General features: G+C 37.1%; 1 protein-coding gene across 3 annotated transcripts in view; it reads left to right on the top strand.

Moving 5' to 3' along the window:
• LARS2 (leucyl-tRNA synthetase 2, mitochondrial) overlaps positions 1-26,156 on the top strand; it is an 82,051-nt gene extending 55,895 nt beyond the window's left edge. For all 3 annotated transcript variants that reach the window (XM_077786692.1, XM_021547918.2, XM_021547917.2), the window contains 7 exons: positions 6,530-6,633; positions 7,808-7,990; positions 10,565-10,734; positions 11,707-11,784; positions 13,795-13,906; positions 20,279-20,406; positions 25,782-26,156. In XM_077786692.1, coding sequence (XP_077642818.1) covers positions 6,530-6,633; positions 7,808-7,990; positions 10,565-10,734; positions 11,707-11,784; positions 13,795-13,906; positions 20,279-20,406; positions 25,782-25,961 — 955 coding nt within the window. In that variant the 3' untranslated portion in view covers positions 25,962-26,156. The remainder of the gene's footprint in view (positions 1-6,529; positions 6,634-7,807; positions 7,991-10,564; positions 10,735-11,706; positions 11,785-13,794; positions 13,907-20,278; positions 20,407-25,781) is intronic.
• The last annotated feature ends 633 nt before the right edge of the window (positions 26,157-26,789 follow it).

Below are 26,789 nucleotides of genomic sequence, written 5' to 3'. Positions count from 1 at the left end.
TATAAAGTGAGATCACAGGGCAGGGGAGATTTTCTTGCAAAGTAAGTGGTTTGCTTTGCTGTGCTAGAAAAAAGGGATGAAAAGAGGCCAGCTGGACTAAAAAGGGACCTCCTGTGTGACCTTAAGAAGACCAAAATATGTGGAAGGAAATTGGAAGTAAGGATGGGCTACCCTTGGAGGAATGTAGAAGCCTTTACTAGATAGGCAGTGTGGATTATGGAAAGGTCATAGCCCATCAGATACTGAAACCGATGAAGAATGTGAATGTAGTTAGAAGAGCTTCTGGACATATATTGAAAAGAGCAGCAAGGAAGACATTGGCCTGATGCAAAATACAGCAAAGAGCCTAAGTAGAAAAGGAGGTCTTTGCCTTGGCCTTTGCTGTCAAGGTCTGTGCTTAGTAGGAAAGTTTGAAATCAAGAGACACTGTCCATTGTAGAGAAGGATTGAGTTAGGGTTCACTTAAGTGAACCAGACACATAAAAGTTCCAGGCGTGAAAGGCAAGGTGACTGGAGCAGTCACCATGGATTTACCAAGAAGAAATTATGCCCAACTTAATCTGCTTTCCTGCTGTGCTGATGTGATTCCATCTGTGGATAAGGAGAGAGCTGTGCATAAATTATGCATATGATTTACCATGACTTCAACAGAACATGTGGGGCTCTGCCATCTGTGTGGGGAGGATTACAGCAGAGAATGGCTATGGGGTCCTGATGGACACCAAGTCAGAGGTGGGTCAGCAGCTGCCAATGACATTATACTCTGCTAGAAAAACCATGCCCAGCTTTGGTTATCTTTGCTCATCATTTAGGAACAAGTAGAATACTGTGTCTAGTTTTGAGGCTCTCACCCCAGTGTGAGGTACACTGTCAAACTGAAGAGGGTCTAGAGGAGGAGCACCATGATAGTCAGAGGTTGGAGCATATGACATACAAGAAGAGGCTAAGGGAGTTAAGTGTGTTCCCCGTGGAGAAGAGACAGCTAAGGAAGGAATGTAATTGCTATCTATTGCTACCTAAAGGACATTTATAGAGAAGATAGAGCCAGACTCGTCTCAGAGATGTATGGAGAAAGGAAAGGAGTAACAGTCACAGATTGCAGCAAGGTTCAGCTGGACAGAAGGAACACAGTTTTGTCAGGGAAGGTGATGAGACTGGAACCATTTGACTTGAGACATTGTGGCATCTCCATCATCATGTATTTCAAAGCACAGCTGGCCAGGGCCCTGAACAACCTGAAGTTAGGTCTGATATGAGAAAAGAGTTACACCAAATTACTTCCAAAGGTCCCTTCCAACCTGCATTATTCTAAGGACTCTGTGATTCTGTAGCTGCATTGCTTTGGAATGTGTTTTGTTCACCCTCTGGTGTGACAGACCAGTAGCACAAAAGTTGTGTAGTGTAGCCTGGTCTAAATGTGGTAAATTGCAGAAGAAAACTCTACCTTCAGTGAAGAAAAATCCTTAAGAAGTATTGACTACATCTAGTGACGATGGCAGAAGAAACTTGAAGTTGCTTTCTGTAGAAGCAGTTTGCAAGACTGTGGAGAATACCTTTGGCACTGGATACAATCTCCAGAGCTATTGCACATGTGAAGATCTGTTCCAGCATTCCCCGAGGGCCAGGTGTATGAACTGCTTAGGTGTGTGCTTAGATGTGTGCTCAGACTGCAAGATGACTCTAACAAATTCATCATCGTGCACAAAATTGTTCACTTGCTTCAGCTTTATGCAAGGTAAAGCATTAGGTGCTTTGAAGCCATGAAGTCAAATTAGAATTTTGGTTTAATATAGAAATCATAACTCCTTTATAAATATTACCGTGTATTTTAAATGTTTTAGTGTTAATCAGAGGCCACTTTTGCTCAGTCTTCTGTTTGAAGTGCTCAAGGGCCAGTCTGAAAGATCTGAAAAGTATAATTAGGAACAACAACCTTATTGTTAAGGAAGCTCAAAGTCATGATGTCAAAACCCACAGCTCTGAAGGAAAACACTAAAATGTTAAAAAACACTGCCCTCTTGTGCATTTTCAATCTCTCTCTAGTAGCTTAGGTCTTTCCACTGATTAAAAAAATAAAATTGTTATATCTCAATTAACAAGAGCTGCCACCGTTTAAAGCGTCACCTATCATCCTTAGAAATTGTTGATTCCCCTACTTACCTGTAGTAGTTTTTCATTCTGATGTGTTTTCTTTATGGAAATTTTTATTGTTTAGCTCCTATCCTGTGATGTTCAAATCCGTTTAAATACTTCTGGGTAGTCTTTAATTATGAGTAGTCTTTAATGGCTATTAATATAGTAATGTGGTTGAAACAGAAATTTAAATTCCTAGTTTGGATTTTCAAAGCAATCTTTCCAAATATGGTGTAATGATTATTACAGAAATGTTACAGGTGTCAATATAGCTTAAATATCCCCTAAAGATGAGGCATGGTCTTTTATTTTTTAATGCATTGGACTGGAGATGGTAGGAAATTGAGCAGAAATGCTGCTCAATTTCTTAGTAATGACAAGGCAGAATAAGTGGTTCCCTCTGGGTATTCATACATGTGATATCAGATTAAGCCCAAATTGATGTCAATTTGTTCTAGCAGTCTGGTCTGTAAAATACATTGCTTCTATAAATAATTCACAAGGCAGCAAGCCCTCCCAGCTGTGACCACTGCTGGGAGAGGGGCCAGGTAGGCATCTGGGACCAGAAAACTCCTCCTCTGTTCCAACTTAATCTACCATGGCAGGCGTGTGTTGACACTCTCCATTGCACCTGCTCAGCTGTGCAAGTACAAGTTACACAGAATTTGTTTCTGCCCTAGACTTCAGTAATCAGTTCTGTCTGATGAATAATTGGAAATGGAATCTAGGACATGCTCCCTGAAGGATTATAAAGCAATAAAAAATGTCATTGTTGCCATTAAGTCAGCAGATTTGACTCTGATAGAGGGCAAATCTGCTGAGTAAGAAGGCGCTATTTTTCACATAGCTGAGTTACAGAGCAAAAGAAGATGTGCATGTGACAGAAATAGCTTATTCTGTGAAGGAATGATGCTGAAGCTTCTCTGCATTCATTTAGGACCTTATCACTAATGCTGATTTTAAGCAAAAGCTCTCAGTTGTTAACTGTGTGGAATCTTGAACATTCAATATTGTTTTGTCTTTCTTTTTTTTTTTTTTTCTTTTTTTTTTTTTCTAAAATTATCAGTTTCCACATCCTGCAGTCACCTGTATCTAACAGCAGGTTACCCAGCCCCCTGAACTCAGCCGATCGTGACTGACCTTGTCTTGTCTTCACTGCAGGTCACAGCACTCAGGCTCTCTCAGCCTTTCTAAAGGTGCAGGGTGCAAATTCATGCTGTGAGCTCCCTTGCTCCTGAATTCACTATTTCATCGCTGTGGCAGGCTCCACGGTGTTCTTCCAGCCAGGTCATTTATACTAGGATTGAAAGTCCTGCTGGTCATCCTGCACATAGCAAAGCAAAGAGCATGAGAACATGACACTGAGCAGGAATTCCTGATCTGTCTGTCATGCTTGCCCTTTCCATCCATTGCACGGTCTTAGAATGGTCTCTCATAGAGATGAACCTGTATATGAACATTTGAGAAAGGAAAAGATGTACTAAAGACTTAATGGCTAGCACAGCTGATCCTTCTCAGAGGTGCCAGGCATACTTTGCATGTGGGATGTACAACACGATCAAAGTCTGTAATATGGGCAAGGTCTCAGTGCAGATACTCCAGCATGAGCACAAACAAACTTCACAGGCAGGTGAAAACCTGTCCCATTCCATTATACCTACGGTCCGAAACATGACCAAGCATTCAGAGGAACTCCAGACTCCTCCTCTGTGCCAGGAATGTCAGTGTGTCTGGAAATGGCTTAATTTCATTATTCTTGATGTTTTGGATCAGAAGGTATTTATGGTGCCATGACCAGGTGCTGCAGTATTGAGGTCAGAATTGCATCATCCCTGCTGTGCTGCAGCTCCTTGGCAGTTCCCTCATGCAGCCAAGAAGTGCATCCCTGCCTTTGAAGGGGATTGTTTGAGGTGTGAAGTTTAACCTGAATTCAAGTGTAACTCTGCATGTGAACATGAGATGGAGCCACCACAACGCTGCCAAAATCACTGTGCATTCAGTGCAGGGCTCAGTTTGGTTTAGAGCCCTGTGTTTAGCAGATGGGCTCTGGCTTTCTCATTTTGGGCATGTCTCCATACTCCTGCGGTCTCCCACTAGGGACACATGGTGGGGTTTTTTTTCCCCATACTTGGTAATGTATTTTGTATTGCATTTTTGTAGCCTCTGTCAGCATAAACAAAAATAAGAAATGCTTGTTCCTACATTCAGTTTTTAGTAACTTGGCATATGATCTGAACTAACTCTTTGTCATTAAAAATAAGTGTTCCTTGAAAAATCACTTCCAGTGGAGAGCCCTATCTGATTTGGATAATCTGACTACCTCATTAGCTTTACTTTAGATAGCAGGAAGTGTAGCTATTTTAATAACTGTTTGAGATCTTAAACAGACTGAAGTACTGAATGATAGGGAGGGAATTTTTTTTCCTGTGATGTTATGTCTCTAGTTTGTAGAGACAGGAGAAATGTGTTTTATCCTGATGCCTTTTCCCACCATTGTTGTTGATAGGGTTACAAAATTTTTTGTTCCAAATTTTTACATTCTAATTCACTTGGATAATTTATAATAATATTTTTGTATTTTAGATTATTTTTGCATCCTATTTTTGTTTTTCATTTTACTGTCTAAATTTGCCTTCAGTTCTCATTCCCTCAAGTTCCTTTACTTCTAAACAATAAGATTTTTCAGTCAACCTCTGAAGTATCATTTACAAAATATTTATAGAGATGCTTGAGTTGCTCCTAGTTAACATTGTTGATAAAACCAGGTGGCGTGGCAGAGACTCATACTTCTTTGTGACTGAGTGATACATCAATATGTGCCAGTACTTGCACAATATTTACAAGTATACAAAATATGCAAGGAAGGAAACTCATGTTCAAACTTGAGCATGTTGAAGATAAAATATGAAGCCTGTCACTTTCTCAGTTTATAGTTTTGTTTTCAAATATGTTCTTACTTCAGAGTCATCAAAAGTGTTTAAGGACTAGTATTTGGCATATACCTGCTTTAATATGATACAATTTAATGATACTTCAATTGTTTTATTAAATTGCTTTGGTTTAAATAGTGGGATAAATTGTCATGTAATTTATATTTCTTAATAATTTTTAATTATTTATTAACTCCTTAACAGTGAATAATGTTTTGGATTATGACTTTTTTGTACATGTGAAGTAAAATGTATAAGTCTAGTTTTACTGCTTCTTTTTTAAATGGATATACTCTGGCTTTTTCAAAAAAAGTTAATAGAAATAATGCATCCTTTTACGTATGCATTGTACACATTTGAGGTTTCATTAGGTAAAAAGTGTAGAAAATTCAGATTGTTTAATATTGCACATACATATCAGCATTAGGAGGGGCTGATGACCATGTCCTCCAAAATGATGGTCACTGATGTCCCTGTGTTGGAGGGTCCCATGAGAAGGCTTCCAGACTGTATGTGCTTTCTGGGACTGGCTCCATACCTCCTTTCCTGGCCCCTACTGTTCTTAAAGCTGTACTAGAACTGCCTTACTTTCCTGTTCCACTGAGTAGGAACCAAAAGCTTTAGGGATTAATTTTGTTGCCTTTTTCTTCGGTGAAAACAGTGACAGACATGTGACGGAATGCATTAGAAATGCAAGATCATTAAAGGAGGAGGCCACAATAGTGTGTCAACCAGAGCAGTGTTTACTTAGAGTGTTTCTTGCTGAGTGCACTACTGCCTTTCAAGCCTCTTTTTAGCCTTGTCATATACTAATTTCATGGAATTTTACTCTCCCTGCTGTAAATTTTGCTAGAAAAATAAGGTGCTAAAAAATTGATGCACTGAGATATGAACTTTTCAGCATTGCCCTTTTTCTAGTACACTTTTTCATACAGCTAGGCCTTCCTGGCTAGTTCTGCAAAGGGACAAGGCATGTGGGTGCTTATGTTAGAGAAACTGTCTTACCTGTTTGTAGAAAGAAATGTGCAACAGCATTTTGATTTTTTCAAAATCCTGTGTTCCTCAGAGGGAAGCTAGAAGTAATTATTTGTAAGACAATGAAGCCAAGTACTTGAAGGCTTTCATACAAGATTTTGCTTGAAGTTAGGGAAATTGTACTGTTGTACAAGAAACTTCTGTGTGTTATCCATATGCTAATTTGAAAAGTGATGTTAGAATAACTTAGTACTAAATTAGGGTACAGGAATGTGAGCAGAATGCAAATAAATACTTAAGACTTGCCAGCCAGCCACCATTAATCAATGCACAAAGTACTCTAAGGTGTCAACTATTTATGTATAGTCAACTTGAAATTCTTGTTCCATTAAAAAATTGTACCTGATTGGCTCAACACCTGAGGCTTATCATAAAGTATGCTTTTGACAGCTCTTTTCAACAGAGAAGTTTCTTTTTCCTTCCATCCTTAGGGAGCCTTTCCATAAGCTCTTGGTGCAAGGTCTTATCAAGAATCAGACATTCAGACTAACAACAACAGGCCAGTGTTTGAAGAGAGAGGAGGTTGATCTCACTGGTAAGAGAAACTGCATGGGAAAATCAACATCGATGTGTCCCTAAAGCCAGGGACTGCTTCAGTGCTGGGAAAATTTGGAAGAGAAAATTAATCTAATATTTAAACTGGAGAGCAACTTCTGTGAGTTTAGGATTTACACATACTGTGAGTACACAAAGATCCTTCTAATACAGGAGCTTTTAATTGCATCCAAACACAGAAACAGTGCTGTGGTATTATTTTGGCTCCAGTGCAGTCCAAAAGATCAAAAGTCAGTTTTGTTAAGACAGTGCTCAGCAGCCTGCTGAATGGAGCCAGTTAGTCCCAGCAAACAGACAACCTACAAAAACATTGTGGCAAATCTAGCACAGGTGCAGGCATATTCAGTAGATATTAGGAATGTAAAACCTTTAGGAAATGGTACTCATTCTCAAGTTCTTTGCAGAGGCTTCACTGTGTAAGCTGGACTAATCATTGCTATGACACCTGTAGCAACAAAAATAGTTTGGTTGTATTTGCCTCTCTTAAGCATTCCTCTCATACATCCTTGTTTTCACTGGATAGTTAAGCCAGTTAAAAATCAACCCTCCAATCCACCCTCTTAAGTTTTGCCACTCTTTGCTACCCTTTTTTCATTTACAAAAGATTGGAGGTTTTTAGTAGAGGATTTTACTCAGTTGCACCTTTCTCAGTGTAAATGCCCCACGCTGTCTCTAAATTCATGCAAGAGAAAACACACTCTTTTCAGGATAGCTTACTGCAGTTGGAACCTGTAACTCTGGTATTTGCAAAAGCTAAGTACAGGTCAGAATTGTATCAAATCAGTACACCTATCTAGGAAGTTTTAAATATCATGGTTATAAAAAAATTTAAATATCAGAAGCTGTCAAGGCAGCAGCAATTAGGATGCATGCCAGATACAGCTTCCAAATGGTAGGAGACTTTGTGACATGATTTGATGGAAGCTTTAGGATTTCATTAGTGTTAAAAACATTAAGACAGGAAATATTTGGGAGGGAAAAGTGTTTGGAATGTGTTGGAATGTGGAAAGTATTTCTCTTTAAGGTATTTGGAAAAAACAAAAACCCAAAACACTAGAAACAGTTGTTTCTTCTCATGCTTAGGGAACAAAATTAATTGCTGTTACAAGTAAGCAAAATTTGTTTCAGTAGTTTTTGTATGTCTTAATATTTAGGAAGTGAACCAGTTCACCTAAAAACTGGTGAGAAGCTCCAAGTTTCTTGGGAAAAAATGAGCAAATCTAAGTATAATGGAATAGACCCTGAGGACATAGTGAAAGAGTATGGCATTGACACCCTGCGCCTTTACATTCTGTTTGCTGCTCCTCCTGAACAAGACATTTTGTGGGATGCTAAAAGTAAGTCAAATTTTTGCTGTACTTTGTTTTGTTGGCTTTTTTCTCAAGTAGTATAGTTTAAACACAAAATTAATACAGTTCTTGATTCCCAAGCTTTGGAAAAATGAATCAAAAAATATCATAAACAGGTTTTATTGTTTGTTTCTTTTAAAGGAGAGAGGATCACAAAGCTGTCACTAAGAGGGAAACTTACAAGATTATTGCAAGCAGCTTACCTTTTATAAGCTAAAAGCATATACGAAAACTACTTAAGTTGTATTTTCTTCTGAGAACTTAGACCTCATTATCTTTATTTTCCTTGAGCAATAATTGATTAACAGAAAATTATTTTTCTTTATAATCTGTTTTTTTATAATAATATCAGATCAGAGATACAACTTTACAATATTTTGTTATTTCTATTTATTAACACACATGCAATGGCTTTTGTAAGCTGGACTAATGAAATCTCAGAAGCAATTTCATTAGATGTTAATCAGAGTTCCTAGTAATTAATATTTCTAGATATGACATTTTTATGAGCTTACTTATTGAATAAGTTAAGAATTACCCTCCTGTGTACTTATTTACTCATGTCATGCAATTCCTTATACTGACAGGTCTTAATTACTTTTATCTACTTTGGTTCATACATTTTAATGTAGTCTTATACATTCATTTACATTTCACCTTCCTGTTACATAAGGCTTTAATAAAACACTCCATTCCTGGTTTCAAAAAGTGTAGTTCTTCATTCTTTCATGTGTTAACTTCTTGCCACTTAGTTCAGCCTGCACTAAACTTTATTTCAGTTGTGTCTGTCATGCTTTATATTCGTGTTCCTTTTTATGTTGTTGCACTATTATATGTACTGGAAGAGTGAGCTCTATGAGTTCTCAGCTGGCTTTTTGTCATCACCTAATCGCACCAGTAGAGAGCAAGGCATTTGAAAAGGTCCCTTAAAAGAACGAGTCTCTTAGAATCAAGCCTTAACAGCTGCATCCCAAACACTACACATGTACACAATTCCCTCTGAGGCAGCTAGTTTGGTGATGCACAATCTTTTTGCTGTTTTTTCTGATCTTGAAAATGGAATAATTAAATTACTGTGAGGATACTGTGTACCAAATCTTAGATGCAAAGTATATGAGAGCTTGGTGATTAAACATTATGTAAGAAAGCTAAGCACATGCAGTTGTAATGCTAGCAAAAATGCATTTAGTCATTTAAACTAACTTGTTTATTACTTGAGAAATACAAAGGAAGATTTTGGCATCATCTCATGTTAAAAATATTGTAAAACATGAACAAAAGGAGAATTTAACCACCTAAAGATATTTCCAGGGGAGAAGAAAATAGAAAGTTAGGTGAAAAGCCATCCCTTAAATCTCCTTACTCTTTGTTCTGAATTTTTAATGATAACAAAATTATGAATGCTTAAATTTAAGCAATTAAGCAGGTTTTGTTGGGTTTGACTGTGGGCTGGATGTCAGGTGCCCACCAAGCTGCTTTGTCACTCCTTGCTTTTCAGTTGGACAGGGGGAGAAAAGTGCAGCAAAAGGCTCAATGATTGAGATAAGAGCAAGGAGATCACTCAGTATTTGCCATCATGGACAAAACAGAATCGACTGAGAAATTAATTTAATGTATTACCAATTAAAATTAGAGTAATGAGAAGTAAAACCAAATTTACACCTTTCCCTTATCCCTCCCTTTTTCCTGGGCTCAACTGCCTCTGTCTGACATGGAGGAAGCTCCTAGAAACTTCCCAGAGAAGTGATCCTTGTAGCCTCTCCCTACCACAACTTTGCCACACAAAGTCATTACAGGAAATTTTTCATTCAGAGAATGTTAAGTAATAGTTCTCAGTTGTCATGATCCTTCTCTTCACTGGTTGGGATAGTCTTTGGGTGATTGCCCTACAGACTAGATTCCTTGTCCTTTCAGTGGTGGGCATCAAGTCAGGGCTTACGCCATTCTCCCCTGTGGTGTGAGCAGCCATGGAGTAGGACTGATGCTTCAGGGTCAAGGTCAACAGCTTCATTGTGTCTCCATCCCAAAATAAACTGTGTCAAAAGAGGCTACCAAGAGTCAGAGCCTATACCAAATAGCACAATAGCATCTCTTGCAACAAAAGCATACATACTTGCTGAAATCAAATTTGACAAGAAACTTCTCAATTTGAAAAGATACGTGTATGCATACTTGTGTATATGTTTGTATTCTGCCATGAATTCAAAAAATGAGAGCAGTACAATTCCTTTGTGGAGTCATTAAAACAGATGAGCATTCTAGCATTGACATAATGTTGGGTTATTTTACAGATTTTCATAAATATTCTATGCTGTATTCTTGCTATATACATCTGTTTTAAAGTAATTGCAGAAAAATACTTTCATCTTACTGATTTCCATTGAAACAACTCAGCATTACTTGTAAAGACATTTTTAATTGCATTGATGTCTTTCATTTAAAATAGAGTTTTCAAAAAAAATGCTTAATTCCAGTGTTCTGTTCTGTTTCCACTTTTATTTAAAGTTTTGGATTCTTTACTTTTAACTGACATTTGTTTCTGAAATCTTTCATTAATCTCAGCTGATGCCATGCCCGGCGTTCAGAGATGGCAGATACGCCTCTGGGCACTTGTAACCAAACTTATTGAAGCAAGGACTTCAGGAACCATGCCCAATCCTGAGCTTCTGAATAAGAAGGAAAAGGCTGAAGCCAGAAAGATCTGGGAGCAGAAGAATCTGGTGATTTCTGAGGTTAAAAGAAACACTTACATAGTTTCTAAATTACTAAATAAGTTGTTTCTTATGCTAAAACCATGTGTTTGATTTACAGAGCCAAAAACTTTTCCCCAGATGAGTAGCTATTTTTTTTAAGTGAAATATTCTCTATGTAAATAATTTATCTACCTACAAATTTTGTGGGCCTTATTTAAAGGATGAAATATAAAGAACTTATTTAAAGGATGTATGCCTCATTTAAGGAATTTGGGATTCAAATTAACTCCATTTCAAGCAAAAAAAAAAGTAGGCGAGTTCTGTAGGTTACCCTAACAAAAGCTTTGGTCTGTTTGCTTCATACCTCATTATCAAACCTACTGTTTCATATAGAACGAAAAAAGCCACTGCATAGCCTTGAAAAAAATACTGAAGTGGTTGTTCATCTCTTGTTAAGTGTTATCTCCTGCTGTGATTAATATAAATTCAGTTAGCCAAGACTCAGAAGGAAACATAAATACCAAAACTAACTTCAAGTAATTTTCTTTGGATAAAAACTTTTACCAGTTTAAACCTTGCTGTGAGGGATATTTAACTGATCATTTATCTAACTTTACAATTCTAATTTTGTAATCTATGAACAAGTTTTCACCAGTATAAATGGATTTACAAGATAAAAGGCCTCTTGTAGGGGCAAAGGGAAGATACTTTATTAAAGGTAATAAAAGGTGACTAATGCACATTTTTCATAGCATTGTTTGAAGCTTTTTAAATTGTGAAACAGAAGGGAAGCTAATTAGTTGAATTTTTATATGACTGTTTTATATGATTTTCCACCCCACCTGCGATTGCACATATTTGCATACCAAAGTGATTTTCATATAAGAGATAAGATGCACATATTTCACAAATTGAAATTGATTACCAGTAATTGCTTTTCATTTAAAAACCCAGTATTCCAAGTTGGAAAATTTTAAGTAATTAATGACAGACCTTTTCTTCTAATACAAGGTAACCAAGTACTTCACAGAGGATCATTTGTTCAATGCAGCTATTTCCCGATTGATGAGCCTAACAAATGTACTCCAGGTAAGTATGTGATATTAATGAAAGTATTTTTCTCTCAGACACTGTTCCTGTCAGTCTTTCTACCAAACAGGAGCTGCCTGAACTATAGGTCCAGCTTTCTGTAAGTCATTAACTTCATAAACAGTATTACTAAGTCAAGAGCCTTGTTGAGTTACTGAGTTCAAAAGCAGCATGTTCCAGTATCACTGTAACCCTGAAATATAAACAGTTTTGCAGGAGGAGCTTGATGGTATTAGATCCATCAGATTCCGATGTTTATATCTGCATCCTGTAGTTTGAAGAGGATACATTTTGTTTAGTTCTGCTCTTTGTTCTCTTGATTTTAACCAAATTGCATAGATAGATAGATATAGTAGTACATTATAGAATTACCGAACATTCTGACTTTAAAAGGGTTGTTCTTTGCACGGAAAATCACACATTGTCTGTCCTCAAAGACAGCTTACACTGCTGAACTTAAGGTTTAAGGTTTTTAATTTAGATTGTTGTTTATCAGCCAGTGGTGATAGATGAAATATAATAAACTACTATCATTATTTTCATTACTACTCTTAGATTTGGTTGAGCAATCCTTCAGGCATGTAATGGTAACCTGATATAGACCAGAAATTAAATATCAGTTTTAAAGTTTTAGCTTCTTTATTGAAATACCACTTTATACCTTATGGGTTCCAATTTTGGATATAGGCAAAATCAAGGAATTTAACCAAAAGTTAAATAGGTTGTGCACAGGTGCTATACTGAGAAAACTTAAGTCTGGCATCCTGTATGGTGTTGAAGAACTGTATGCATTTCTTTAACTCAATGACTCATAGGCAGCTGGGGCTAATGGATGGAGGAATGAACGTTAAAAAAAAAAAAATTCAGAGTCCTACAGACAGCCAGATACTTGAATACTGACGTATTTCTTGAGCAAAGAACACAGTGGAGTATCTTTGAAGAATAAGTTTCCACATAGCATGCTGACACTTCTTTTGCTCCCAGTTAAAAGGAGGAAGTGGAGAGGTGGGCAAGGATTAAACATTGAAAGTGGGTAGTAGTTACTAAAACTTACTCAAATATAGTTTGCACTATAAGATGCCCTCTGACAAAATTGTCACTCAAGCAAATCACTGGGTTTTGACAATTTTCTAGTTGATGATAATGTGTTTTCATCACATCAAATAATTCTCATAACGTGACATGTATTGACCTTTTTTTATACTGTTTCATTAGAGAGATAGATTACAAAATAAATGTGTCAGCTGAATTTGCCATGAGGTGTAATCTCTTAGACAGGTAAAGAAAAAAAATTAATCTGATTACTGTTAGTGCTGTATCTTTCTTTCTACATTTTCTGTAAGTTAAGTTAAATGGGGAAATGAAGTTCAGATTTTGTCAGTCAAGTTATCTTTTGCCAGAAATTGCACATTTCTATACTAAAGAAGCCAGACACTTTACTAAAATAATGAGAACATAAAACTGTAAAAGGCTTCATTGTGCTTTTTATTCCCAAAGCTTCCTTCAGCTCTAAAACCTCACTTTATCACTAAATTCAGCTTTACTGAAGCCACTCTCTGTTCGTGTAGAATTGAACTTTGTCCCAACAAAATCTGTGTTGCATTCAACAGTTTGACTGTCATATACAAGTAAGTGTTTCACCTCTTCTCAGATACCTCTGGTTTTGCCTAAGGTTGCGCTTCTAGAAAAGGCAGCACTCAAAAGGAGTTTGTGGGCCACTCTTGTCCACGTGAATGTGTGTTCAGAGTTCTATGCTAGAGTAGATCCCCAAGGGTCTTCATCAGCTACTTCAGGATTAGCTTCTAAGTGTTAGAGAGCACTCTATGACCAAGAGTTCTTATTTTACTTCTCCATTTTCATAGTTTTCCAATTTATTGTGAAAATACTCTCTCCTTAGCACAGACACTGATTTTAGGTTTTATTACTGCATTTTCTTCTTAATTAAACTACTTTCCTCCCCACCTCAGAATGTTAATAGTATGTTTCTTTTTTCTTGCTTTTTTTACTCAGCAAGCTCCTCGGCCTCTTGTTCTCCACAGTACAGAATTTGAAGATGCTTTGGCGTCACTCTGCATTATGGTTGCACCTATGGCTCCCCACATTGCATCAGAGATGTGGAAAGGTATTTATAAACGTCATATAGGTGTTCCAGGAAAAAGGGCAAGAAATGTGCAAAAATGTCTCTAATTCAGCACATGTGTCACTTACCCCTGAATTCTATATCTAGCTTGTCACCTCCTGTCATAATTGTTAAACAAATTTGAATTTTGTGTCACTCCTATATCTCACTTCTCTGCCTTTGGTTTTTTTTTCCTTGCATACAGAGGTGGATTTCTTGAAACTAGATGGAGAAAGGGAGATAGAAGAAAAATTCAAGACAGGACTTGCATGAGGAATTCATATGTCAGCTGCTATCTGCTCTTGAATATGGATGGCATTATTAAAAGCTGAACACCAAGACAGAAACAGCCCTTTTTAAAATAACTCTGTCAGAGCCTTTGGAATACAAATATTTTCTTTCAGGAATTCAGGCAAAGCGAACCATATCAGAGGGCTGGATACTAAAAAGACTAAAGGAATGTTCAATAAAAATCTTACTCTTTTGGGATGCTCCAGAGACTGAGGGACGCTGTAACTGTGCTCTAAATTAACCTCTATGGAGAATAGGAATGGTAGACAGGGTATCTTTTCAACTGTCAGAGTTGTACAGGTCTGAATACGAAATGGGCTAAATTGCATGCTGCTGATACAGTTAAAGCCTGTGAAATAATGGATGTGCATGCCAGAGTTTAGCAATTGATTGTAAGGTTTATTGGGAAAAGTCCCAAGATGCATATGGGAAGATAGGAAGATATTCTGCATTGTGGCTGGCCACAAACTGCTGTGTAGTTTTGGACCTAATGTTAGCTTTCGGATTCTGTTTTAATGGTTTTATTTTCAATGGTTATCCCCAAAAACATTATGGATACAAGTGTTTGCAGAGCAGTGCTACTAAACTGATGATATTTCAGTGTTGTGCATGATCCTGTAATGTTAATTGCCAAGGAGAAAGACCACTCTTGTTCAAAGCAGTAACAAAGAAGCAGAGCCTATGGAAGCAACAAGATTTGGTAGGGAGAGTGGGTTAGGTTTTTTGCATGTTTTCATTTCAAGTGATTTTAAAATGTCTAAATAGAAGTTTAACTGTCTAGAATAAAGAGTGGCATCAGGCATCCATATATGATGATATGCCATCTAATTAAAATAATGCTAAATAAAAGTAATTAGCATTACTGTTTTCCACATTGGTTGAGATGGAGACAGAAGAGATTCAGATTAATTACTTATACATACAGTGCCTTCTGAACTTGGAATTCTAATACATGTTTGGAAATTCAGAATTACCAGCTATAGTTGATAAAATGACAAAGAGCACTAGGATATCTTAATTAACAACTTGTCAAACATGAAGCTTAATCCTGTAGTGTTTTGAATGTTAGATAAGGAAGTCTTTTCTTGCTGCTAAAATCACTGGAGAATGAAAATGATAAACATTTTCTGGATCTCCCTCTGATGTGCAAATGAAAAGGAAGCATATTAAAATTGGAAGTGTATTGTCCTAAGCCTCTGTCTGCATTTAAAGATAAAATTTTACTTGTGTGGTCCAAAGACATGTGCACTGTAATCCAGTGCAACAATCCTAAAAAACCATTATGTGTTGATTATTGCCTGAAGAACTTTATTACTAAATTTGAAAATGAAAGTACCCTTTAGCATGGTAATCATTGCATTATACTGAAGTTATTAAACAATTTTATCAGGAGAATGTGCGTACATTTAACTGTATTATTTTGAAATAGCCAACATCTATCAGTTCTGTCCTGGGATTGAGATTTCATATTAAAGATTCCCCAAGTTTTGAATTGCATTCTGGTTCCACCAAGTCCTGTTACTCTTCTAAGTAACCAATTTCTCAAACTTTATTGTGTATAAGTGGTGACACTTTACTATTTTAAATAATTTCAATACAAAAATTAAGGTTTCTAAATACTTTCTTTGGTTTTCTCTGTGCTTTAGTTCTCCATACTCAGAGAGAATGTGTCTCTCCTTCTGTACCTTGGCTTTGCATCTAAATGTCAGGATAATGCAGCTTCCTCTTTCGTAAATTGGTCAGGAAAAGGAGTTTGTATATTGTTAGTTCTATAAATTGCACCTATAGCAGTGGACCCCACTCTTTGGTGGAAGCTGCTTGGATGCTGTTCTGTAAGTGCCTCACCTTTCAGCAGCTGAACAACAGCAAAGTATCAAATTTTGGTTTATACTTTTTGTGTGAAGTTCTCCTCCTGCCTTAGAGGACGAGCAGTTTTTGGTATTTTGGTGTGTCAGCCTGGTGTTAATTGTGCAGAGAATGCACTGGTTTATCGCTCAATAACATAAAAAGCAGCCGTAGCCCCTCAGTGTGGGAAGAGTTCATCCGGCTGATATCTTGGCAGTTTATGAACACTAACAGGATGAGGAAATCAGTTTCCTTCCTGAAACCTTGTATCTAAGGAATATACAGACACCATTTGAGACTTTTTTTTAGTTTGTTTGTAGTAGTACAGTGTTTTGCTGCTCAGACAAGGATATGAAACTGTTTATTGTGAGTTGCTAAATTTTTATTAGAGATGGTACATGAAAGATATGTACACCTTTCCTAAACACATCTCAGGAAATACTGAAATTAAACATAAATTTTGAATTTTTAATCGTATAATTGTCTTAGCAATATTTTAACTGTCACTACAATAGCCCTGTTGCAAGAATTTGTCTGAATTCAGCCCTTGTTCAAAAAGGCTTCTAAAGAGAATAGAGCTCAGTAAAAGCTAATTGATGTTGCAGGTTTTAATTGAAAATCTGAATGTAGAAATTCCTCTTCACAAATCCAACAAGAAACATGATTTGGAGTTTAATTTTTTTTTTCTCCAAGAGTAGTAGCATAAAAGGAAGGAGAACAAGTCCTTCAAATGGAGGAAGGCAGATTGTTTTAAGAAAGTTTTTTGATTGGAGTTTTCTGGATTGCAAGCACATCCTAGAGTTAACTTACAGAAACCCAGGCTTTTCACATCCTAGTTCTGTAGTACTATACCAACGGTATAATGCAGCTTTTCTCAGAGCTGTCTGGAAACAGCTGTTACCATCTTTTTGAGATTGCAGATTGTTTCACATATGACTGAATATGTCTGTACATATTCTTCCTGAGCTGCAGAAAGAAATTTTGGATATGTAACTTGCCCAAATCTGTCAAATAGGAAGATTCATTAAATAGTAAAAAAGAATATCAAGAACAAAGTAACATGGTAACAATGCCAGAAAGAGGCTGCTTAGGCAAGTAGATACCCACCCAAAATGTTTCTCTGCTTGCCCTTACACCCGCCTTATCTGAGCTTTTTCATTAAACTAGCAGTATTTGGATATTCACCCTCAGAGTCATCTTGTACTTCCCCCTCTGATCTTCTTACATTTTCTGTTTGAAAATCCCTAGTCCTAAACTCTGTTACTGCCATTGTTTCAGATGCTTTCATTAGCTTCCTTTTATCCCCTATTAAGACTTCCATCTTCATTTCCTTCTCTGCTTTAACCTCTCTGTTCCAGGGTTGTCACAAGCCAGCTCTTTCTCAATTTACTTCATAATCACAGCTTTTCCTCTAGCCTACATAATTTTGTGTCTAAGTAGCTGTACAATTACTAGAATTTTACAGATAATTTTGTTCCAGTGCTTTCTTTCTGTAAGACTAGAGTTACTTTTCTGTCCTAGCACCTTGCTGATATATGATTGCTCCCACATCTTCCTTCTTAAATCTCTTTAAAATGAGAATCTGCTCTCTCCTGTCAAATAGCACCTTAAGGGAAGTATTATGCTTATGAAATACTCCTGTAATGCTAGTAAAAAAACATTGCCCTGAGCTGAGCAGTTGTTAGACTGGTCCTGTCCCCTCTTTCTCTCAACTTGCTAATTTATTGTACTATTTATAGTACTCATTTAACTTGGTGTTTTAAAATGGGTTCCAGTGCTGTGAGTTACTGGTTAGGGAAACCTTGCTCTAATATTTACTTGTTAGTCAGTAGAAGTCCATTGAAGCAGATTCAATAGCAAGATCAGGGCTTCAGACTGAGCACAAGTATTGTCTTTGATCTCTCCTGTACAGATGGAACATATAAGTAAAAAGCTTACAGTAAGTAAAAATATACTCAGCTAGCTTTCTGTCCTGCATCTGTAAGAGAATCTATAGCCATAAAAGCAAAATACATCAAAAAATATGATGCAAAATGCACACCACTTTATAAAAGGCACTTCACTAGGTGCTTTCCTGTACAGTAAGACAATGTAAGAGGTTTTATATGTTTCCACAATCAAAGTTTCAGAAATGGTCCATTTTTAAGTTATCAATCACTATTCTGGATCAGGGTGATGAAGTTTCTGGTTTAGTGTGTTGAATTTTGAAAATACAAATCAAATCATTATGGTTTCTGTTCTCTACAGCTTACAAAATGTGAATTAAAGCAGGAAGCCAAACAGGCAGCATAAGTAAAACCTTCATTTTGGTTTCCTGTCAAACTGTTTTCTCAAACTAGTTCTGTTGACTTTTCTCTATGGATGAGCTCATAACTCATTTTGTAGCAAGAAAATGAACCAAAAGATTGACACTGGGCTTACTCACACTTTGCTTCAGAAAATATTTTAATTGTTTTTTATTAGGTGGTTTATTAGGACTGACAGCCTCCACAGGAATTAAAAGGGACCCTGGTTTTGCTTTTGTAGATAGAAACTTGTATATCAGAAAGTGAGTTTTAAATAGTTTGAAGAATTCTCTTCAACAGTAAAATAAGGAATGGCCAGTGTGCATGCATCTGCCACAAGGCGTGTGATCAGTTGGAAAGAAATGAGGTCATCTGGATGTTTAAAAGCCAAAAAGGAAAGAATCTAACAGCTGTTTTCTTTACAGTCAATGTGATGATGAATCATCAATATGAAGATTTTTTTTCTGCTTGAGTTCCTATCTTTTGCTCTCTCAGTTTCTGAGCTACTGCTGCAAAAGAAAAAAAAATACACCAAATCAGAGCCACTGATAATAAATTATTTACCTAACAAATAGTTGTTGTCATTAGGAAATGTGCATGATCTTGCTTGCCATTAGAAGTAGCTCACATCGGTCCTCCCCACTGTCCCTCTCTGAGTCATTCAGCAAATAGCACAGCTGTGTGTCATTTTACTGAAGCACTTTGTCTGAAAAAGCATTGACAAAAATGTGGTGGATTTTTCTGGAGGAAGTTGCTCTTTATGTCCCTGTTTGCTGTTACTCACCGTATTAGTCTAAACAATCCAGCGAGCTGAATTGATGTATGCACAGTGCATGGGTTGGGTGAATGCCTGTGGCTGCTGCCCTGCTGTTTTGAACAACTTCAGTGCCTCAGTTTCTCCAGTGAGTCTTGTGTTGATGGGTTTTCTTTATGCTTTTGATGGAGTTTCCCTAAACCAGAAGAGATTTCACATTCAGGATTTTGCAGTCCTGAATGAAGCATGTGCTTATAAAAAGTTTTCATCCATGTTCTTATTCATATGCAGAAAATGCTTTTAATTTAAAAATCCCCTGGCTCTGTGAGAATCACAAGAACAATCATCATCAATATTGATTATATTTGACAACATCTTGTTAAATGAAGTCTTTGTATATTGTCATACAGCTGCAGTAAACAGCAACATAAATCCTACTCAGTATCTTCTATTCAGTTACAGGATGCAGCTTCAGAATGACTTGCATCTTATTCTCCTATTACTTAAACAAATCAGGAATTCATTATCTTAGGAAGACCATAGCCAATTTAATAAAAGGAGATCACTTGTAGCCATTTTAGGATTTTTTTAAAATAAAATCAAAGGATAAAATGTTTCAGAATGTAAAAATCATAAGAAGGAGAGCAAGCTGTGCAAGGCATTCCTTTGTATCACCTTTAATTTGTGAGAAATATACTTGACAAAATAGAGAAAATCTTGCAAGTAGCTTGACCTGCAAATTTAGAAACTACCCAGCATATTACAGGTGGTAAAATATGCCATAATCATTTATCATTCTCAGTTGTTAGTAAAAATCTAATCAAACTGGTGGCATTACTGAAAATAAATGCAGTATTATGGTTGACTTTTAGAAGCAGAGGTCAGCTTGTGTTGCAGTATTACAATTTGAAATAATAAGCAGCAGTCTTCTGTGCTCTTGGTGAAGTTATAGAGTGTTAATTTAAATCTAAAGTGTGCCCACATTGTTAATATCCTTACTCATGATATAAAACAAATGCTTCAAAGATGTATATATTTTTGTTTATAATGTGTTGTATGCTAATCTAAACAATGTTATTTCCTCCTATGGCACTTGCTTTTAAAGTCAACTTTATCCTGATCTAATTTGTCAAACAAATTCCAAAGATGAAATGTTCTGGTTACCATACAGATGAATGTTTTACTGTTTTCATTTTCCAGGTTTGGCACATGTGCAGAATAAACTTTGTACTCATCACCACTGGGATGTTGATGTTCTGCAGCAGTCGTGGCCCAAAGTAGACCCAGAATACCTTCAGCCATCAGATGTTGTGGAAATGTCTGTACTGGTAAGAGCATTTTGATTTATTTTCAGTAGTGGCCAAGTAATGTTGAGCTCAGAGGATGATGGAATTTCTTCTCTTGTGGAAGTCAGTTCCCATAGTAGATGGCCCAGTGAAAGTTCAAAATAGAAGCTGCTGTTACAGTTGTGCTGAGTAATTAAGATGGTTTCCTAAACAAAAAGATATAGTAAGTCTGGAAGAGAGATGCCCTAAGTATAAATCTTTTAGAGTGACTGCATATTACTACCTGTGGAGAGTTGATCGATGAACAGCCATGGTCAAGGATGATACAGTCAAAACTAGGATCACAATACAGGCCCAGATTTTTTGCCTGACAGTGCATTTATTAACTCAGCCCTATACACAAATGTATAATTAGGAGATATTTCTTGTGGTGCCAGTAGTGCTATGGCTCCCTAACAGAACCAAGCATAAGCTCTGTTGAGTTGTCATTTTTGCCAAATTATGTTTCCTATTTGCCTTGGGCTGAATTTCTGGCATATGTCAGGAGAGTCCATTTGCAAGAATGGGGTTGAGAAAACCAACTGTCTTTGGAAATGTTATAAATTCCCATTTCCCTTTGGGCTCAAAGCCCTTTGTGGCCCAGGGAAAGAGCTGGCTGCTCAGTGGAAGAGTGCACATGGAACTACCTTTAGTTAACCTCCAGTTTCCCAGCGTGTGCACAGTGTAATTTACTGTCTTCTTTCCTATGGCTCCAGTTAACTAACCTGTTCAGGATGCTCCCAGGCATCATAAAGCTTGGTCATAAGACAGGGCACAGAGGGAATGAATGCCTGGAGCCAAAGGCACGGGATCCCTGAGCAGTGTCTCAGCTCTCCCACTGGGTGACTCCTGCTGCACCTGCCTTCAAGTTCCTCGTGCTCAGGCATTGTGATAGTTGGTAATTAACCTAGATAGTCGGTAATTAACTACATCTGAGGATTCCAGCTTTTTCACTGTTCCTCAAAGGGTAATCTTTAATGCTAACATTCTAAATGTTAATGTTCTAAATTAATGCTTCAACTTAAACATTTCCTGTGTTTCTGGACATTGAATGAAAATGGAGCCTATAGAAGAAATGGCATTTGGTCATATCAAACTGTATGTTCTGTGTGTATAAAAGAAACAGAAACAATGCATTTTGATTGCATTTTTTTCAGTTTGCCCCTTTGGGGCTGGGAGCAAAGCAGTTGGGTTGTTTCTGTTGAGCTGAGGTTTTTGAGGAGGGAAGAGATTGGTTGAATTTAGGGGAAGCCATTTTGCTGTAGATTTCCTCAATCAAAGTATCTTTGCAAATAATTTCATATCTTGGCCAATCTCTCAGTCAGTTTATTTGATCAGAATGAAAAATAATGTTAAAGCACTAGTTTTTCCAACATTAAACATACATACTTAAGAAAGACTAAGGAGTATGTCTTTTTGAAGGAAATTTTCAATTGTCATCTTTCCAAACCAAGGACACAATTGCCAGCTGGGGTTAATAGAAGACTTAGCCTAATAGTCACTGTGGGTGAATTGCTTTTTTCTTCTTTCTTACTCTTTCTTTCTTTAACTGATAAACATTTAATTCTAACAGTGAAAATCTTCACTGAGGTATGATCACTTCTCTCAAGCTCAAAATAAGCCTTCACGTACAAGCACAGCTAGCAAACATGTTGAATTCCAGTGTTCAGTTTATAAGGAAGTCATGAATGAGAAATTGTGTAATTATAGAAACATCTTCACAGTTGTGGTTAAAGCAAACGTGTTATTAAATATATCTTTGAAATAACAACTTCAGCAACACAGGGAAAACTCTGGACACAGTGTTTTTAAGACTACACAACCAAACATGAAAATGCCTAAATATTTCACTGATATTTTTCTACTGACACATATAATTTCCTTCTCATAAAGAGGAACAAGAAAAAATTAATTAATTAATTAAATTTAATAAAATTATTTTTGTTTCTTTTCCTGGTTGACTTTGTCAAAGCCATAGCCTTGTATAAGTATTGTTGTAATAAGAGAAAAAACAACCCCTGGGTTCTCAGTCATATATTTATGGAATTATGTGATATATGTAAACACTTTCCTTCTGAGAAAGCAAGTGACTGTAAGACCAGAGAGACAAGTTGCTTTTTTGAACTGGAATAATTCTTAGCAACAGTGCCTACAGAGTGTGCCTGGCTTTCTACTGTAAGAGTAAAGCAAAAGGGAAATATGGGGGAGCAGGGAATGTGAATCTGTACGGAATGTGGGAAGTGTTGTGGACACTGAAGGTTTTTGTATATCTGCAAAAATAAATTGCCCTCATTAAACCAAGAAATGTTCGCCATACAGAGGAATTGGTTTTGCAAAGAGTCAGTGTCTCTTCACAAGGCTGTACAGTCAAACCAAGTCTCTGGGCCACAACCCTATTCTTCTCAAGCCATCAAACTGCCTCAGGCTGCCAGGGATTTGTCTGCTGAGACATTCTGGGTTTATTTCTCTTCACACAAAATACTTCATTATTTCCTGTCTGTGCTGGATTTATGTCTTTCCATATTTAACCCAAAGCAACAAAAGCAACCAGCTCACTGTATCCTTGGCTGAAACAATATAAATTGCCTACAAGAAAGACATTTAAATTCACTGGGTATGCCCAGAATCAGTTACTCTAAATATTATTGCAAAGTTGAGTATTTTAATAATACTGTATATTATTAATGCTCTGAAAAATCTGACCTGAATGTAGTGTGCATTTCATCCTACAGATACTTCTGACTATCATTCCTCACATTTTCTAGGTGATACAGATCTGTTAGTAGATCTTATAACTGATGTTTTTATAAATAAAAAAAATTGGTGTAATTTTCCTTGCTTTGGCATATGAGGGAGGCCTAACAGTGCATAGATATTTATTTTCTTTCTAACTTCTCAGAAGGATTATGCATCAATGGTAAAAAAATATTTTAGTTGAATTAAAAATTCTTCTCTGCAGCCTCAAGGTGCTTATTTTTCAGTCTTTTGTGATTTCATTTCAACTTTTATAACTTCTGTAGTTACCACTGACTCCCTGTAGATTTGGAGTAGTGTAGAATGTCAAATGTTAAAAAGAAAAAAAAATGAGGGAAAAGAAGAGAAGAAAAAAGCAACAGCTTCCTTCCTCGGGGGAAGAAAGGACCCAAGACTCGTGTATTTCTCCTCCTGCAGTTTGCCATGGTTTTTCAGAGAAACAAGGCTGCCAGCCCCCAGTTTTCTTGTGCTGGCACTTTTACCTGGAAATTCCATGAGTTATGCTGGTCTAGTGAGACCCAGAGAGAGAGATGGAGAAATAGCAGGAGGCATTTCTCCTGCTGAGAACCTAAGCTCTGGACTAAAAGGATTTGTGACTAGGATGCTTGTTACACACAGCATGTGATGAAATCTGCAGCTGCCTGTTTTAAGAATAGTGTTATAATGCTTCATGATACCTACGCTCTAATGAAAGCCATGCTCAAACATGTGGTGAAACCGTAACCAATCTGCTGTTTGATAAAAGTTATGATCCCAGCTCAGAGCATAGTGTGGGAAGATCAGGAGACATGCTGTGGGAAGGTGGAGATGTGCTGTGGGAAGGTACGAGTGCCAAGTCGCCCAGGCTTCTCGACCTTTCTAGGAAAACACAACCACTAGCAGTCATTTATTTACCAAGTTGATTTAGACTGCTTGGATTTTCTGTTGAGAACAGCACCAAATAGGCTAGTTGTGGAAAATTTCCCCCTGCCAACATCCATCCACTGGGACATATTAATTTGCATGATGGAGGACAGTGAATGACATTTTAACTAGACAGGCATAGCTTTGAACTGCAGGCTGCATGTCCTAGCAGCAAGCTGAGAGGCTTGCTTTATATTTCCACTAAAAGTGTATCTGTTTGGATTTTACTGTTTTCTTTTTTCTGTGGAATGCACTTCTTCTCTGAAGTGTCCTGTCAAAAAGAACTGCTTGTATATACTTTTCACAAAAGCTTTAAAAATTAACTCCTATGTGTTTTTCAATAATTTTTACATTACACGAGATGCCAAAGGAAAAGTTTAACACAGCCAGCCTTTTATGATGCCACATTATGGATGCATGTAGGAGTAATTAAAAGCCTACTGACATTATCACTGTAAATTATTGTCAAGACTAGTCAAAAAACAGAAGTGGCTCATCCTTGCTGCATTAAAGACTCCATCTTGTTCCTTAAAAATCTATCCCAACTTCCTCTCTCAGAGAATTGCACAAATTATTTTATTTTCAATAAAATAAAACACAAACAAAATACAAACTAGGTAAGTGAACTAGGCCTTTCTCATTTGTCATATGTTGCATACAGATACCCTGGATAAAATCCAGGTGAAAACCAAGTCATGAACATTTTTATGTCCAAACTGCATGAAGCAATGTGTGTTTCTTTTAGAAGATTGAAATCTCCTTGAAATGATGCCTAGAAGTCAGAAATCTGCAGTACCTATACAGATTATTATGCAAGTCATGCAATTAACTACATTAAAAAAATAGAATTGTTTCAATTTCTGAAATGTGTGATTGACCTTCTTCTTGTTAAGCCACTGAAAATAGTCCATATAAATCTGAAAGCCTTTGTAATAATTCATTTTATGCCAGCTCCAGAAGGGTACTCTGGAGGTATAGGTACAGTCAGGCTCTGTAGTCTGTCTCCATTATCTACTGTAACTGGATGACAGAAAGGATTTATAAAACCATTTTATAAACTAAGGTGATTCCCACCAAAGGGCTTACTCAGTTTTACTTACGGGATTCTGCCCTACTTAAGCAAAACCAGCGTGGAAACTGCAGTGAAAACCAGCCCCACACAGGAAAATGTTACTTAGGGAGTAGCTGACGTCTTTGTGGTCAGTGTTGGATGAATGAGCCATGGGTTGAGTACAACATATAACAATGAGTGAGACATACACTAAGTTAAATCCTATTTTTCTGAAAATAATAAATCTTCCATTTGAATCTCTGTAAGACATTGCTTAGCTGTAAAGAATCCAAATTGCTCTCCAGAAGTATGTACAAACCAAGGCTCCCACCAGACATTTTATGCAGCTTATGTGACTGTCACGTTTTTAAAATTAAAAGATCACTGCATTGCACAGTCACATGCTGCTTGCTGTCTTCAAAACTGAGACTTCCTGTGGCCACTTCTCTATTTTTTTTTAGTATCATGAATCAGAGTTTTATCTCATGGTGGACAGGATAGGAAGAATTTTGTCCTCTGCTTAGAAAGTGTGGGTTTGGAGAAAAGAAAAAGTTTATTCCACTTTCCCCCTTTCCTTTTGTAAAAAGATGGGTTGGATACAGGAAATGAAATTGTAGGAAACAGTCTAGTTAAAATTCTGTTTTTTCTTGGTTTTGTGTCTCTCTTTCAGATCAATAACAAAGCTTGTGGCAAAGTTCTTGTGCCCCAGCAAGCAGCCCGCAATTTTGAAGAAGTCCATGAGCTCGTTCTTCAGAGTGAACTTGGAGTCAAGCATCTCCAGGGACGAGCAATTAAAAAGGCCTTTCTGTCCCCCAGAACTGCCCTTATCAACTTCTTAGTGCAAGAATAGTAAAGGCTATGCTGGGCTGTAAAAGGAAACTGGAATCTTTGGTGGAAGTGGAAACCAATGCAAAAAGAGCAGTTATGGTTATTTCACTTCATGTAAAGATGGGAAATAAATCTTATTAAAATCAGGTTGCTGCTAAATTTTCCTTTCAATGTGGAGAAATATGCAGAATTAAAGTTTCTTATTGAGTCCCGGTAAGATGCTGCTGCTTGTCCATATTCTTCGGGAGAATGAGAAGGGAGTGCAGAAGAACTAAACAATAGTAACAGAATGTAACTGAAGAAAGCACATGGGACTTAGTGTCAGCCTCAGGAATATATCCCATTGGAAAGTTGGCTTGGCTAATTACAAATGCATAAATATGATTCCAGGACTAAACAACTGTCCTGAGTATGCGCTACCCCAAATGTTAGGTGTGCTTTGCTCCCTGTATCTCATGTTTGGGTACTCTAGCATTAACTAGCATTTAAAGCTTTAGGGAAACACTGCAAAACACTAGAGTCTTAATTTAAAAAATAATTTCTTTGTGCTGACCAATGGCCTTGGGCACAGCAGGTAGCCAGAATGGGGTGGTTTGATACATTTCACATAAATTTCAGAGCCAAGCCAAGAAAAAGGTCAGATTATTTAGCAGTAGGTAGCCAGAATGGGGTGGTTTGATACATTTCACATAAATTTCAGAGCCAAGCCAAGAAAAAGGTCAAATTATTTAGCCAAGCCCTGCCTTAGCTAGGGCTCTCCTTCCTAGCTGATGTATTTGTGTTGGCACATGCATGAGAGGTGCAACTTCAGCAAAGTATTGATGGTTGTGGAACAGGATGAAGTTACTTC

Source organism: Lonchura striata, chromosome 1 (assembly GCF_046129695.1).
Source record: "Lonchura striata isolate bLonStr1 chromosome 1, bLonStr1.mat, whole genome shotgun sequence".
Classification (NCBI taxonomy): domain Eukaryota; kingdom Metazoa; phylum Chordata; class Aves; order Passeriformes; family Estrildidae; genus Lonchura; species Lonchura striata.
The sequence above is the reverse complement of the archived record's forward strand: the minus strand, read 5'-3'. Positions and strand labels throughout refer to the sequence as shown.